This window comes from Epinephelus moara, chromosome 18 (assembly GCF_006386435.1).
Source record: "Epinephelus moara isolate mb chromosome 18, YSFRI_EMoa_1.0, whole genome shotgun sequence".
In the NCBI taxonomy this organism is placed as follows: domain Eukaryota; kingdom Metazoa; phylum Chordata; class Actinopteri; order Perciformes; family Serranidae; genus Epinephelus; species Epinephelus moara.
In genome coordinates, this window is record NC_065523.1 from 17,061,288 (window position 1) to 17,076,391 (window position 15,104).

At 40.3% G+C, this 15,104-nt stretch overlaps 3 protein-coding genes across 4 annotated transcripts in view; 2 read left to right on the forward strand and 1 right to left on the reverse strand.

The window, feature by feature from the left end:
* The first annotated feature begins 425 nt into the window (after positions 1-425).
* On the forward strand, positions 426-3,431 carry hsd17b1 (hydroxysteroid (17-beta) dehydrogenase 1). The gene is made up of 6 exons (XM_050069444.1): positions 426-549; positions 791-952; positions 1,029-1,208; positions 1,368-1,461; positions 1,544-1,727; positions 3,217-3,431. The coding sequence occupies exons 1-6, from the start codon at positions 453-455 to the stop codon at positions 3,370-3,372; spliced, it is 873 nt and encodes a 290-aa protein (XP_049925401.1). The 5' UTR covers positions 426-452; the 3' UTR covers positions 3,373-3,431.
* Positions 3,432-7,177: 3,746 nt separating this feature from the next.
* si:ch73-141c7.1 (coenzyme Q-binding protein COQ10 homolog, mitochondrial) lies at positions 7,178-10,411 on the forward strand. Its single transcript, XM_050068607.1, has 5 exons — positions 7,178-7,383; positions 7,920-8,075; positions 8,505-8,697; positions 8,827-8,928; positions 9,896-10,411. The coding sequence occupies exons 1-5, from the start codon at positions 7,280-7,282 to the stop codon at positions 10,046-10,048; spliced, it is 708 nt and encodes a 235-aa protein (XP_049924564.1). The 5' UTR covers positions 7,178-7,279; the 3' UTR covers positions 10,049-10,411.
* Positions 10,412-12,155: 1,744 nt separating this feature from the next.
* The window catches only part of mylk5 (myosin, light chain kinase 5), a 16,072-nt gene continuing 13,123 nt past the window's right edge, over positions 12,156-15,104 (reverse strand). For both annotated transcript variants that reach the window (XM_050068606.1, XM_050068605.1), the window contains exons 13-17: positions 13,516-13,668; positions 13,310-13,436; positions 13,132-13,219; positions 12,896-13,036; positions 12,156-12,641 (exon numbers count right to left, since the gene is read on the reverse strand). In XM_050068606.1, coding sequence (XP_049924563.1) covers positions 12,436-12,641; positions 12,896-13,036; positions 13,132-13,219; positions 13,310-13,436; positions 13,516-13,668 — 715 coding nt within the window. In that variant the 3' untranslated portion in view covers positions 12,156-12,435. The remainder of the gene's footprint in view (positions 12,642-12,895; positions 13,037-13,131; positions 13,220-13,309; positions 13,437-13,515; positions 13,669-15,104) is intronic.

Genomic DNA, 15,104 nt, shown 5'->3' on the forward strand with positions numbered 1-15,104 from the left:
GCTCTTCCCAGCCTCATTGTCTTAATGTGGTCAATGGTGCAGGCAGAGGTCAGTGGGACTGATGATATAATGTTTTGCTGCCACCTTGTGCTCCTATTAGTGCTGCAATTTAAAAGATAAACAGGTAGATGTTTCTGAGCATTGTTATCATGTCAAATCTAAATTTAATGAAAATAAATAAGGGCATCCCAACTCACAGAAGTTACAGAAAGTCAAAGAAAGGCAGCAATGTTTCTCACGTCCTAAAGGAGAAAAGAAAACAAGGGCAACATGGACGTGTGAAAAAATGTAGGGACTCCAGGTGGCTGATAACAGGAAGATGTTTAGGATTAACTGGCCTTGTGTTGGCGAAATATGTAACAACACTGAGAAAAAGAGTTCTCACATGTCTCCATCTCATCCTCTATGCTGGCTGCACTCTGTTGAAGCAGACAGTTGATGAGCCAGGCTCCATGGACAAGAAGGTGGTGCTGATCACAGGCTGTTCCTCGGGAATCGGTCTCAGCCTGGCTGTCCGGCTGGCCTCTGACCCCGACAAAAAATTCAAAGGTAACGACAGCTGGCATAGACTTTTATTATAGCCCTTTTATATGCTAAAGTGTCTAAGCTTTCACTGGGTTTGGACGTGTTGATGTTACGGATCTTCTACAGAGACACTTCAGAGTTTGTAATGTGCTTTATGACTTGAGTTATTTTGCAATATACATGAGACTTGTGTAAATAGCAAAACATTTAAAAGCATAGTGAAAAATGTGTCAAGACATGCCATTAAGAGCTGCTTTCTGTTTAGTGTATGCCACAATGAGAAACCTAGCCAAGAAAGAGCGTCTTTTGGAATGTGTGAAAAGCCTGCACAAGGACACCTTGGACATACTCCAATTGGACGTAACCAGCTGGCAGTCCATCCTGGATGCGAGAGACAGGGTTGCTGAGAAACGAGTGGACATTCTAGGTATGCTCTTGTGTCAGTGTGTTCTCATTAGGACTGTGATCATGTGTATTAATGGGCTTATCCTGACTACTCACAGTGTGTAATGCTGGTGTGGGTTTGATGGGGCCGCTGGAGGTGCAGTCCTTGGACTCGATGAGGCAGATTCTGGAGGTCAACCTTTTGGGTACCATCCAGACCATCCAGGCTTTCCTGCCGGAGATGAAGGCTCAGGGCCAGGGCCACATTCTGGTCACTGGGAGCACTGGAGGACTTCACGGTGAGACAAGCACGTGGCTGAGGAATCACTGAATGTCAACAGTGTTCCACATGTGCAGTTTTTGTAATGATTCGATGGAGATTGCAGCGACAGATCGTGTTGATGCTTGCTGCCGTGCATAAAATTGCCAAAATAACCCCTTTTCATGCTCTCTTGCAGGTCTCCCCTTTAATGAGGTGTATTGTGCCAGTAAATTTGCCATAGAGGGAGCATGTGAGAGTTTAGCTATCCTCCTGCAACACTTCAATATCCAGTGAGTTTTCATGTTTGCTGCAAATTGTTTCCTTAGCTTAGAGGCTGTTAACTCTAAATGTTGATGATGCTTCATCCTGCAGTGTGAGTCTCATTGAGTGTGGTCCAGTCAACACCGATTTCCTGGTCAACCTGCAGAAGGTAGAGCTAGGGGATACCTCTCTCCAACAGGTCGAGGCCCTAACGCTCAGCCTCTATGAAAAATACCTGAAGCACTGTGGCTCCGTTTTCCAAAATGCAGCACAGGACACTGAGGACATTGTAAAGGTATGTTGTATGTTTACAGTGTCATAAGTGCATCAATAGGTTTAAATTATGCTGGTGGAAAGTTTTTTTTATGTGTGTGTTAAAGGCACTGTATGTAACTTTTTACATGTAATCGTTTTTAATTGCCAATGAACAGTTTGTAACCATGTAAAGGACTATGTAAAGGAATTTTCAGGGAAAATCCAAAGGATGTGATAAACTTTAAAGGTCCAGTGTGTAGGATTTAGGAGGATAACATTGGCAGAAATGGAATTCAAGATAAGTATGTTTTCTTAAGTGTCTAATCACCTGAAAATAAGATTCACTGTGTTTTCCTTGCCTCAGAATGAGCCGTTTATATCTACATAGGGAGCTAGTCCTGGCCGTATTCACTGCAATCTGAATAGGGCTTTTCGCATTTTTGTATCAGCCACTATAGTTAGAAGCCCATCTGTGACAAGCAACATTAGAATAATATAGATTTGTAAGGTAAAACTCCATCATTAAGTTGTTGTTTTTTTTGCAAGTTTTGTTCAAATCACCCGGTCCATTTGTTTTGGAGAGGAGGAGACCCCTGTGGATAATTTGGCTCCCAGTAAAAACCTGCTGAACACATGTCACACCAGGACAAGTTTTAGCTGGTTGCAATCTGCTATCCTCACTGCTATATGCCACTAAATCTCCCAAAATCCTACACACTAATGCTTTAACGAAGAACTCATGTTCAGTCTCGTTAGTCAATGCTGAGTGCAGTTCATTTAACAGCCTCAGAAAGAGATGTCACTATAACAAGCATTTTCTAAAAGGTACACAGAGAACCTTTAAATACAGCATTATAAATGATAAGATTCTAGTCTTTTCGCTAAATGTGACTGTTGTCAGCATGGAAAAGAAAAGGGAGGATCTTGACAACACTATAAAATTTTCCCGTAAGACCCTGGACACATGAAACAATTCACACTGTTAATCCCTGTTGCACCCTTCACATCAACCGGAAACATTTACTCTAATCTTTTATCTAAAAATGAAATAAATAGAATTGATTTTCACTAGCTGTGGATAGGGAGGAGCCTTCATGCAACATTTTGTGCATGACTTTGAAGCCCAATGCTTACATTAGTTTAACAACTACAGTTAATAGTTATTTTGCAAACTAAGAGTTTACACACAAAATCTATGATGACCTTATTAAATATGATACACAGATTTTATTAAGTTATCGAATCAGCACCAACTACAACATTAAAAACTGCATACACATATAATATGTGACAATAATAATGATGCAATAATATAATGATAACTCAGACAGGAACCACTCTGCATATTGAGTACTTTTACTTTTAATACATATGTTTGATTCTACTGTGGTTTTATTTTCACTTGATTTAGTGCTCAGAATACTGATGAGGTTTGAGGTTGAGTTTATCACATCAAATTGACATAAGTGTGTCAATATAAAATTACCTCTACATCTAACCACTGTGGTGTGTTTGCTTATGTCTTCAAGGTTTTCCTTGATGCCATCCAGTCACCCAGCCCTGCATTTAGGTACTTCACCAGCGGCGTCGTGCCACCTCTCACCAAACTGAAGATGACAGAGCCAGATGGCTCGCGGTACATCAGTGCATTGGGCAAAATCATGTTCTCAGCTGAGGAACAATAATTTTGCCTTGTTTTTATCTAAGCCACAACTTGCTCTTGTTTGCGTTTTAATGCAGAGGTAATATTTTGGCTCTCTCAGTGGTGATTTCGGGAATAAAGTTGACTCACTGTGACTCAGCTGTGTTACTCAACTGGAAAGGGCAGTAAGTTCAGAGTTTTGGGAGTTCAAAGGAGGGAGTGACTCCATGCTTCTATTTTTGTGTGTTATCAAAAGTTATATTACTACTTATAACAACATAAAGATATAAGAATAAAAGTTAAACCATTTCCTGGTTAGTGGCGAAATACTTCACAAGGATAATGGTTTTAGTGAGCTATCTGGGTTGTGTGACAGTGTTCTTACCACACTTGTTGGCATATTTTCAAAGGGACTGGCATGCTTCTGGGCAGGTTCTTACCACTCTGTTAAATGTAAAACACTCCAAGAATGTTCTTATGTAATCTTGACCGGCTGCTTCATGCAAGCAGGAACAAATCTATCGCTTCAAAGCATGAAATTAAAAATAAATAACTAAAATAAGTACTTTCACTGAAGGAAATCATGCAAGCTTTTTTACATGGCTTAATGATATGGTATGCTGTATTTCTTTTGTAGTGTTTGCTGAACTGCTTGTGTTAAAATGTCGCCTGAGGGATGAATGAATAAAGTATTTGACCTAAAAAGAATTTGGATGATATCTGTCATACGCTCACTGCAGATTGTACTGTGCAGGTGCACCTCACCTTACTCTATTCAAAATAGCAGTTAGATGTCACAATGAAAGAAATACTGTCACAAGAAATACTACTAAAATTCAGCATATTTTTTAAATAAATATGGATTTATTGCTATGTCAGATTAGTAATCAAGAGATGCACTATTTTGTTGAAGTGGATCAAGCACCTTTATTTTAAAAAAAGAAGAAGAGAGCAAAACAAATGCTGTTTGCAACTGCTAGTTAAGACTAAAAATATCCTTTGACCTAGAAGCGGATTCTCTCTCTGTCCTCTGGTCCTGTAAATATTGTCACAAGCAACAAACAAAGAGATGTCATACACTCTGTGGTGGTTCACTTATGTTGTGGCTTTTTAATCGCTGAAATCTAACAGGAATGCATGTGGCTCTTCAGAGAAGTTTGCACGTTTAGACAAGTGGTTAAAGTTAAAGGGGTGCACCATTTAAATTAAGAAATCCAATATGTTTTTTTCATGGCCTAGTAAAGTTAAATGAAAATTTGTGAACATGAGCTTCTATCTGTGAAAGTCACAAACCAGAGAATTAAGTCCCAATCTTCAGTCTGGAGCTGCTCTGTAGACAATGAATGGGAGCCTGATTTTGTCGACCCACAGGATGTTTGTTTCTTTTTTATACCGAAATGAGCTTTATTCAACTTTAGTGTTCTTGGTTCTGATGCAGAAAATGTACCCATGTACTCAAACATTCCCCTGGCTGCTCTCAGTGTCCCACCCGGTGTCACTGCGAAGTTGTCGAAAACCGCCGCTTGGTCAGTGATTTCTGGCATCTTTCAACAACGAAAACAGCCGTCCTTTCGTATTGGCATGATATATGGCCAGTTGCCATTATTGTTTAACGACGCCTGGCAGCATCAGGAAGAAACACTGTGGGACAGCAATGAAAGTTAAGGCAGTGGAAGTCCAAGTAGGGTGGGCGGGAGAGGTGTTGAATGGGTCCAGCAATCAGCGACTTTCACCTGGGAGGCCGGTGTTTGCTTCCTGTAAGATTGTAAATCCAAACCTTGCCCTTTTTTTCTAAATCTAACCACGTGTGAGTGTTGGCAAAATGCAACCACTTGTGTTTGATGTTGAAGAAAGAAGACGTCAATTCGCAATGTTGTATCAACGCAGTGTGTTTATTTTGAAGGAGACTGTATGCAAACTGTTAATTTTCTGTGAAAACGGAAATTTATTTTTAAAACAGACAGAAGTGTAACAGACAGAGGTTGACACAGTGTCCCAGAATGTCAACAACCAAAGCACTCAAGGTACCTTGCATGTCATATGTCAAAGTGGAAAGTCCATGACCAAATGTCAATATGTGACAAGGTCAGGGTAACAATGTGTTGCAGTGCCATCCATAACACCTTTCTAAATTCATTATCAGTGGAGCAGCTCCTGATTTTATATGAGATGAAATCATAAATTAGAGTTTAAGCACTTTAATTTTTGAGTTTGAGAGAGTTGTCCATGTTTACCAATATCTTTGGACTGTCTTAGACTATCGGAATGACATGTATGAATTTTGAAAACTGGTGTAGTTTTTCTTTAACTGGTTGAATGAAGGTCTGTCAATGATTAATACATCTGTTCAAAAGCAGGTGAACTGAATACGTATGTTAGGTGACGACTTTGCAAGCCAGTGACATCAATGCACTGACGTCCAGAGTGGTCCTGAAACAACAAAGTGCATTAACAGACCAAATAAAAATCTAATTGTTATTACCGTAATACCTCAAGTACCTTTCTATTTCAAGATAAATCTAGAAAATGCCATTTAAAAATTATAAAAAGTTAAAGAAATGTCTTTCTAAATGGTTGTGAGTAAACTGTAAGGAGGAAGTGCCTCAGTTGGGCTTTTGAATCGCTGAACTGTATAAAGACTGAATGAGGGCCAGCTGGAGCAGCATTCATCTCCTGTGTCATTTTTGGATCAGCCTGGGGCTGTTAAGCCTATGAGTATGTTCGCTTATAACCTGAGACAGGTTACCTTGTCTGTACGTCTACAGGTTACATTTTCAGCCTTTCTTTGATAGGATTGACTGAGGTTCTTAAAACCCTCCCTGGTCAGGTGCCCTAATTCTGGCATCCTGAAATGGATCCGGCACTACCAGCTCTGACTGTGCGGTAACACTTAATGCAGCACTCAGTGGTGTCAGCCTCTTAGAGCTTGTAGTATTACGCAGAGTATAATGGGAGTAAGGTAAATTTAGATTTCCCACTATCACAAATCAAACATTTTAGTTTAGTCTGTTTGTTAGCTGTGGTTGCTGTTATGTCATACTTTGCTGCACTTTAAACATTACTACAGCTCATAACTTTAATTTCTCTGAAGCACCAAAGTCCAGGTGAATCATGTGCACAGTATGTGCTCGCTTGTTCACTGGCTCAACCCAACAACACTATAATTTAGACTTTGGCTTGCTCATAGAAACCTCACAAAATACTGTGAACTCAGCTGTGGAATATTTCCAGGCAGTCAATCACAAAATTGATTCATATAGTGCTTTTTTTGTTTTTGTTTTTACAATAAGGCAACAAATCTGGATAACCTTGTCATCTGTTATATAATGTCATCTACTTTGGATGACAAGAGTTGAAAGGTCAGTCTTAATTCTGAACTCCATGTGTCTGTCTCTGAGCAAGGAAATTAGCTCTGCAATCCATATTAACAATACAATTTATATTAATACATTTATTTGAAAGGAAACAGGTTACAAAATGTTTTACAAATGGACATAAAATCTACAAATTCAAATCTGCAGGAGTGCTTTACAAACGCTGCCACTGTTTTAAGACTCAAAAATGCACTCCACCAGCACTTCCACTAATAAAAACAATGTCCAATAAAATTTCAATTAAAACATTTAAAACAATTTCTAATTTTATAATGTCATCACTCAGTTAAACATATACGTCCTCTGACTGTCCTCATTTGTCTTGAGTGTCATTCAAAGGTTACCTCTAATAAGAGATAAAGTCAGGGCCCTTGGCACTGGATAAAGTTGGCTTTTAAACTTGATCAAGCTCTCTCTGATTGGCTCGTGTCTCTCGTGACGTCACTGCTGCCCTTATTGGGCAAGCGGAGCGACTCGTCAGCCAGAACAAAGCCGGGTCGCCGCTGCTGCCGTCGGGGATATAACACTGACATCTCTCCTGAGAAACTGCGATAGTCTCTAAACTTTACCTTCACCATGACCAACAAAGCGACTCCTCTTCTCTTCAAGGCGCTGCTGGAGATGTCTGAAGCCCACTCCTCAAAGGTTGTGCGAGGAAACAATAAAAGAGCGAATATCAGGTGAGTGAAAATGAAACGTTACCCACAGAGATGCGTACAGGTAGGCGACATACCGATGAACGCGTGATTGTGTTCGTTTAGATTGAATTTTCATAGTCACACGGTTATTGAAATGTGGCTGTTGGTGTAATTTAGATGTTTGACTTAATATTGTTAACATCAATGGACAGTAGACTTTATTTCCAGTGTAGGAAGTGTTCGAGTAACTTGGCAGAGTTACTGTCAGTCATGGGACTGAGTCTGTCTTTTCTCCCTCTTGTGGTGCATTTGGCACCTGCATTCAATAAACTGTGCGGGCAATAAATGAAATATGATGTGAATGTCAGCTTTTCATCATTAGCAGCAGCAGGGAAGTATTAATCAAGGTAGTCTGTCCTCAAAAAAGATGAGATTTGATGCATATTCAAACAGTGTGAATTTACAACATAATTAAGTGCACAGAAAATGACATTTGAGGAATCATTTGCCACAGGGCTTTGCACATTTCCACAAACTCATTACTGTCTTCCCATTTATATTTGATTCCCTTTCTTCAGACACTTGTGGGCCTCCTGTGGGGCTCTGGCAGTGAGAAGGACCAGCCTGCCTCTCTGTCCTGCGGTCCCCGTCAGCACACCCAGCCGCAACTTCATCAACCTGGCCATCCCCATCAGCGCACGCAGGATGGAGTACACCGAATGCCGGACATTAGAGTGAGTGTCTTTATATGATATCCAACATGTTGAAAACCAAAGAACTAAGAAGACACTAACTATCTGATAACTATCTCTTATGTATAAGTAAATTAAAGGAAGTTTGAAACTTTGGCTACTTGGAAAAATGAAATTTATTTGTCTTGTGTAATAATTGACTTAATTTATTTGGGTTTTGGACTGTTAGTTGGACAAACCAAGCAATATGAAGATGAAACTTCACGCTCTGAGAAATTATTACCAGCATATTTCACTATTTTATGATAATTAATCAACAAAAATAAAACATCAAGAAACTAATCAGCAGATAAATCCATGAAATTTACAATAGAAATTGAATCTTCCAAGAATTAAATTCACAAATTTACATAGAAATTGCAATATCATCTCATCTGATGTGCCTCTGTCTCCATTTGTCTGTGTGCTCAGGTTTACTCCAGAGCAGATGTACAGTTTGGTTGCCAGTGTAGACCAGTACCATCACTTTGTTCCATGGTGCAAGAAGTCTCAGGTCAAAAAGGGACGAAATGGCGACATCTGGGCGGACCTGGAAATAGGTTTCCCCCCCATCGTAGAGCGCTACACCTCCGAGGTCACTGTCATCCCAAACCACCAAGTCAGGGTAAGTTTGTGTTGTGGTAGCTCCAGAAAACAACCATCACAAATTCTCAAACTATACTTTGATCCAGGGTACTATGCTCTTTGCCTTTGCCAATCAATGATAACTAAAGGGTCATTTCTTTTGAAACAGGCCGTGTGTACTGAAGGATCCCTCTTAAGCCATCTTGAAACGATATGGAGGTTCGCCCCTGGACCCAAAGATGCACCAGGCTCCTGCAAAGTGGATTTCTATGTAAGTGGATGAGATGAAATGAATATCTGACTCTGACAGCGATGATGAAATCAGGTCTTTGCAGCACCCGCAGTAATTTGACATATGGAAACATGGGGAGCAATTTGAACACTGTAGTGAAAATAGAAGTAAACAATGAAAGGAATAAAACACCGGTGACACTATTATAATTAACAAACCCATGCTTGCTCATGGGACTTGAGAGATCAGATTTCATGTTTGTTAAATAGAGAGGCTCATTCTAAGTCTTCGTTGCTGTATTATTGTGAATGGATTAGACTCAAATGAAGTGTTGAGTAAAATCCCATTAAGCTCTAAATTTAGTCATGAGTAGCACGCTGGTGTCCCAGGAGGCCCTGAAATAGCTGTCAGGTCATGGAACAGTGTTAAGGAGCTGCTGACAGGCAGTCTGACCTTAATGTTGGCTCAGATTACCTCCGGCTCAACCAGGAAGTGGATGGACAGGTTAAATAAGACTGATTATCAATGAATATTTAAGGCTGTACTTCCTAACTTTGATCAGGGTCCTCAAAGTTTTTGATGACGGCCATCAGGCAGCCAGCACATGATTGAAGGCTGCACAGCAAAAGTGCACAATCTGTTCCTTTTTTATGACCATTTTTATTGCACACTAACACTTAACAAAAACTATGACACTCGACAGTGATACAGCCTACTTAACACTCTTAATACATTCTTGTTTTCCAGGTTGAAAATGGGTTATGTGGTTGCTTTTCGTTGCATAGTACTTTTTTTTTTCTTTAAGTTTTTTTATCAATATATTTGAATATTGGAGGGGTGTCCCTACCAATACATATTATAATTACTGCCTAGATACAAATGTACAGAGATGTGAGTCTATATTCAGTTACTTGGAAGAAATCAATTTAACTCACAAATGAATAAACTAAGTGTATCACAAACAGTTGTCTGTAACGTGTTTGTCCCCATCTTGTGTCTCCTTCAGGTGTCATTTGAATTCAAGTCCATTCTGCACTCTCAGCTGGCCAACGTGTTCTTCGACGAAGTGGTCAAGCAGATGGTCAACGCCTTCGCATCACGGGCAGCCACACTCTACAAGAACCAGCAGGAGGCGCCATTGAGGAGACGGTCGGCATGAGGTGATCCTTTTGACCATCCACTTGGACCTTAAACCAAACGTTGCTCTACTTTTTATCAACACTTGTCTTACAGAGGAGACTGGTTCTTCTTTTGCACCCACTCATATCTTATACTTGAGTTGACACGCACCTTGAATGTAATTCAAACAATTTATTTATTAGACACAAGCTAATTTATTTACTTTCTTGTACATATTTATTTACTGAAATGAATAAGAAGTTTTCAAATGAACATGTTCTCTGTCTGAAATTGTGGGGTAATGTAAATGAAATAACGCCTGCTCAGTGCTGAAACATCTAAAAGGATTTTCTTGTTTTAGCACTTTTTTGTTGGTTGAATTAAAGTGCTTTTATTTTGGTAAGCCTTCGTCCAAGTGTCATTTATTGCATCTGTTTTCTTAAAATGTGTTGTTCTATATTAAGGCAAGAATTTCCAGTGTAGCCGATTGTATCTGCAACTGTTTACTCCTTGTAAACAAAAGTATGCCTCCAGGAACAGTTGCATGAGGCTGACCTGAGGCTGCAGCTGATACTAACCTCCCATCCAGCTTTTCAGCCTCTGAGAACACCTGGCTCTAGTCAGTAGGTGATGGTCTGTTCTCCTGTGAAGTAACTTGTGCTGATTTTACAATCCAAACAACTTGTGACTATTTTAACAGCACAGACTACTAACTGAAAGTAAAAGATCAGTTGCTTTTGCTACAGTAGTTGCCATCAGTTTGTTCCTGGTTTACTTTAATTCCCCCATAACAAGCAGGAAAAAATAATGTCTGGAATTCTTGTAATATTGCCAATATCAATATCAACAGGAGTCAAAGGGTCAGTGTGTGAGACTTTGGGGGATTTGGTGCCATCTAGGGGTGAGGGTTGCAGATTGCAACCAGCGGAAACATCTGGTTAAAATTCCTCAAGTGTTCATTGTTCAGGAGGTGTATACTGAGAGCTAAATTATCCGCAAAGGTCTCCTCCTCCTCATCACAAACTTGCCAGGTGATTAAAACCAGTAAAAACACTGAATAAAGCAATTTCATAATAAAAAAAAATGCAAATGATGGTGGCTGACGCAGAAACGAGCCAATGTTTGGTTTGTCTATTTTGGGCCACTGTAGCAACATGGCGCTGCATGGCAATCCCCGCAGACAAGGACCTGCTTCCTAGATACAAGGTTAATTTGAAACACAATTCTTATTTTCAGTTGATTATACACTTAAGAAAACACACTTGTTATATTCCATTTTTGCCAATATATCCCCCTAAATCCTACACACTTGTGCTGCTGGTGCAGATACGTACAGATGAGGTCATGTCACATTGCATACTGAGACATACACAGACAATAGGAGCTAAAACAGATAAAGTTAAATGGGTGGGCAAGTGTCTATGCTTACTGTGATATAATTTCTTGGAGTATCCTCAGATGCATCATGTCCCGTAAAACCTGTGCAACCTGAGCTAAAGGGTTATGTATTGTTAAGTTTTTGAGATATGCACATTTTTATGAGTAGGGTGAAAAGTTCTTGTCCTCTGGTGCAGTGATTTCGTAACAAGGGTAGAGCTTGCTGACAGGAAGGCAGAAACCTTAGCTTTCTAATGCCCTACATATTATGTTTTTTATTTTAAATCTGTGTAATCAGGATCATGCAAACAACAATCTGTTTAATAACATTGGTCCGCTCATTGTAGTAAATACCCTCATATTTTTTTATTTAAGTTTTTAATGCTGCTGTTTGAGTTTCATATTCCACCAAAAGTTTGTCAAAAATGGTTTATTTTTTGTGTCATTACTGTGAAAATATAATATGACCCATGTATTGGTAGACATACTGTATGATGGTTCTTTTTATACCATCAAAATGTAGCACATACCAAAGTTAACAGTAAAGTTAACTTACAAATAAGTCCTTTGACTTTTACATTATACATTAAATTAAAAAACTGCTTACATCTCTTTCAGGACGAAAAATTTGGTGTACTTTCTTTTTTAATTCTACTCAAAAAAAGCTTAAAGTATATCAAAGAGCACAAGTCAGATCAGCATCATTTGCTTCTCAAAAGGGACATCTCAGTTTACTCATATTGCCAGCAGAATATTAAATAACTCCCCCATGAGGCAAAGCAAGAAATAGATTTATAATTTCTGCTTGAACATGTTGTTTAAAACAGTGTATAACAATGCCTTAATCCCATTAAGAAATATCAACCTTACATGCTTGTAGCTCTGTAACAATATTCATCTGTTCATACATTTTGTACAATAATACATGTATTATAAATCTCCAGTTACAGTACGGGATGTACAGTTTGGTCCCCATTTGTATGAAAACAAGAATGTACATACAAGACAACTGTTTATACATTTTATCTCTGCAGTGTTAAAATAATTAATCTATTCTTGAACAATGAGTTTGGCTGAGCAGGACGTCTCCCCATGGTCATTGGTGGCTCGACAGGTGTAAATATTGGAGTCCCCTGGGCCAACTTTGGCTAAGACCAGGGTACAGCGGCCATCTTCCTCGTACTCTATCTGCACTGCGGGTGACTCCACCAGAGGCTCCTTACCACACAGCCACACCACCTCTGGGTCAGGGTATCCTGCCGTGATAGAAGAGAGGGGTGAGGACAGCTTTAAAAAGCAGACCTTCTAAAATTAATGAAGAGCGTAGCTGCGTTTAAGTCTTCTGGGGGAGTTCTAGTCAAGTTGGTAGCCTTCATAGTCAAGTCAACATGCTAGCACACTTAAATTGTAAGGCAAAGGAGTCAAGCAAGTAAAGCCCCTGCTCTGAAACAAAGCAAAAACAATGTCACAATGAACACAGGTAGTGCTTGAGCTCTTGAATGAAGTGTACCTGTAAGGTGACATGAGAGACGGACACTGGATCCCTGAGCTACTGTCTGGTCCTCCAGGCTCTGGGTAAACTGAGGTGGCCCTTGCATCTTGCGCTCCAGGGACTGCAGGGCATGCTCTGCCTCTGGGCTCAGGGGTGAGTCTGGGACAGGAGAGGGGGATACGTAGATTTAATAGGGGGGTCAAAATTGCTATGCAGCAAATCAGCAAACTAAAATGGTCCTGCAAGTGTCTTACCTTCTCCAGGGCTGGTAGGAGATGAAGAGCTGTCACTTTTAGACAGCAGAGCCATTCTCTTCAGGGCTAACAAGGCCTTACCTGCTTTCTATGTGACAAAGAAATTCAAAAGTCTGGTCCAGTAAACAAAAAAACAACACCTCAAAGAAAACATAAAAATCCTGCACTCAGGCGTTACCTTCCACTTCTGCCTGGCAAGAAACCTCTTCATCTTCTCCTTGGACAGACTCTTGGAGGTGGCGAGAGCTGCAGGGTCTAATGTCATCCAAGGGTGTGCAAGTGCCTCTTCACAGGACATCCTCCGCCTGGGGAAACACACAGAGTGTTATAGGTACTTAAGTGAAGATGGAGCTGGCTGTGCTACAGCTGTGTTTATGGAATCACCTTGTGTTCTTGTTGAGCAGGGAGCTGATGAAGTCTTTGGCCTCGTCTGTAATTTCATCAAAGCTCTCCTCATCAAACTCCCACTGGGCAGCTGTGACCAGGGCCAAGGTCTCTACATCGTTGTTACCCTGGAATGGAGACTCACCACTCAGTCTGCGGATAGATAAAGAGAGACAGCAAGGTCATTATATTGACTGTTTACACCTACAACCACTAGGTGGCATAAAAGTCTCAGACATTCAAATGATAAGCAGTCGATCTGTCATGAATGTCACCGCCAGCTCACTCTATCAGTCATGTTCTATTTTGTCTCTCAAAGCAGGATTTGCAAGTGATTAAGAGCCCTTTTCATTTCGATTATTCCAATGTTGATGTGCATGACACAATCAAATGATTAAAATTGATTGGCTTCTTTGTTTGTTGCTAAGAGGTAGATAAGAGTAATGATACCACTTTAATGTCTGTTTGGTAAATATGAAGCCGAGCTCAGTCCCCAGAATAAAATGTTGGCATTGTATGTTGCTGCAAACTGTGCATGTGGCCAAAACACACCGGCGGCGTCATATGACGGCAGCGTCATTGACGTGAGTCAAGTAGTTTCTATTGCACACTCCAGGGGTCCGTTTCACAAAGCAGGTTTAGTGAAAACTCAGAGTCTGTTAACCCTGAAATGAGGAAAACTAAGAGTTTCCTATCTCAGAGTAGATCAACTCAGAGTTCAGGATTAGACTCAGAGTTTGTTGAACCTGCTTTGTGAAACGGACCCCAGTCCGCTAGGCTGGGAAGTACAAAATAGCGCTTTTTCAAGGGCGGCGACGCTGGAAAAACAATAGCGTAAAGTGCCGCGGCGCGGCACGTCGACGCACGTCGAGCCGCCGCCGGTGTGGGTTTGTAAATAGAAAATAATGGGGGCGGCTGTTTTGACGCGCGTCGTACGCCGCCGGTGTGTTTTGGCCTTTACCTTTCATTTGTATGATGTAGTTTAGATCACTGGTTCCTAACATAGACTGTAGGCTATAAATAATCAATGTAGCTACTGTGATGTCACCACTTGGTTAGAGGACTGACATTCTTGATTTTAAGGTATGTTTAAGAGAGAAAAAATCCAGTCGACCTATATCTCAGCATTTCTTTCATTTCTGTGAGGAACACTAAATGAAGTTGTTTTTTTTAAGATTATTATTAAAGATAAAAACTTTTCAAAAATATCACACAGGATAAGGGCACTGTGAAGACCTGAGGGGTATTCCAGGTTGGAGGTTCAACAAACTCTAAGTCTATCCCTGAACTCTGAGTTGACTTACTCTGAGATGGGAAACTCTGAGTATCCGGTTCCAAAACAGCTGATCTGAGTTAGTTCAGTCAACTCTGAGTATGTTCACTCTGAGTTAAGCCGACAATAAAAAGCCATCATCAATGGAGCTCCGACTCCACGATTCACCATGGCAACAGGTAAATAAAAGACAGCGCCTCCATTTTAATCCAGTGTATGTAGGCCTAGACATATTAATGCGTGTGCAGCAGACGGTGCACGTTTATCTTTAAAAGAAGAGCCTGAGTCAGAGCGAGGAAAATGTAAATAAGTTAAC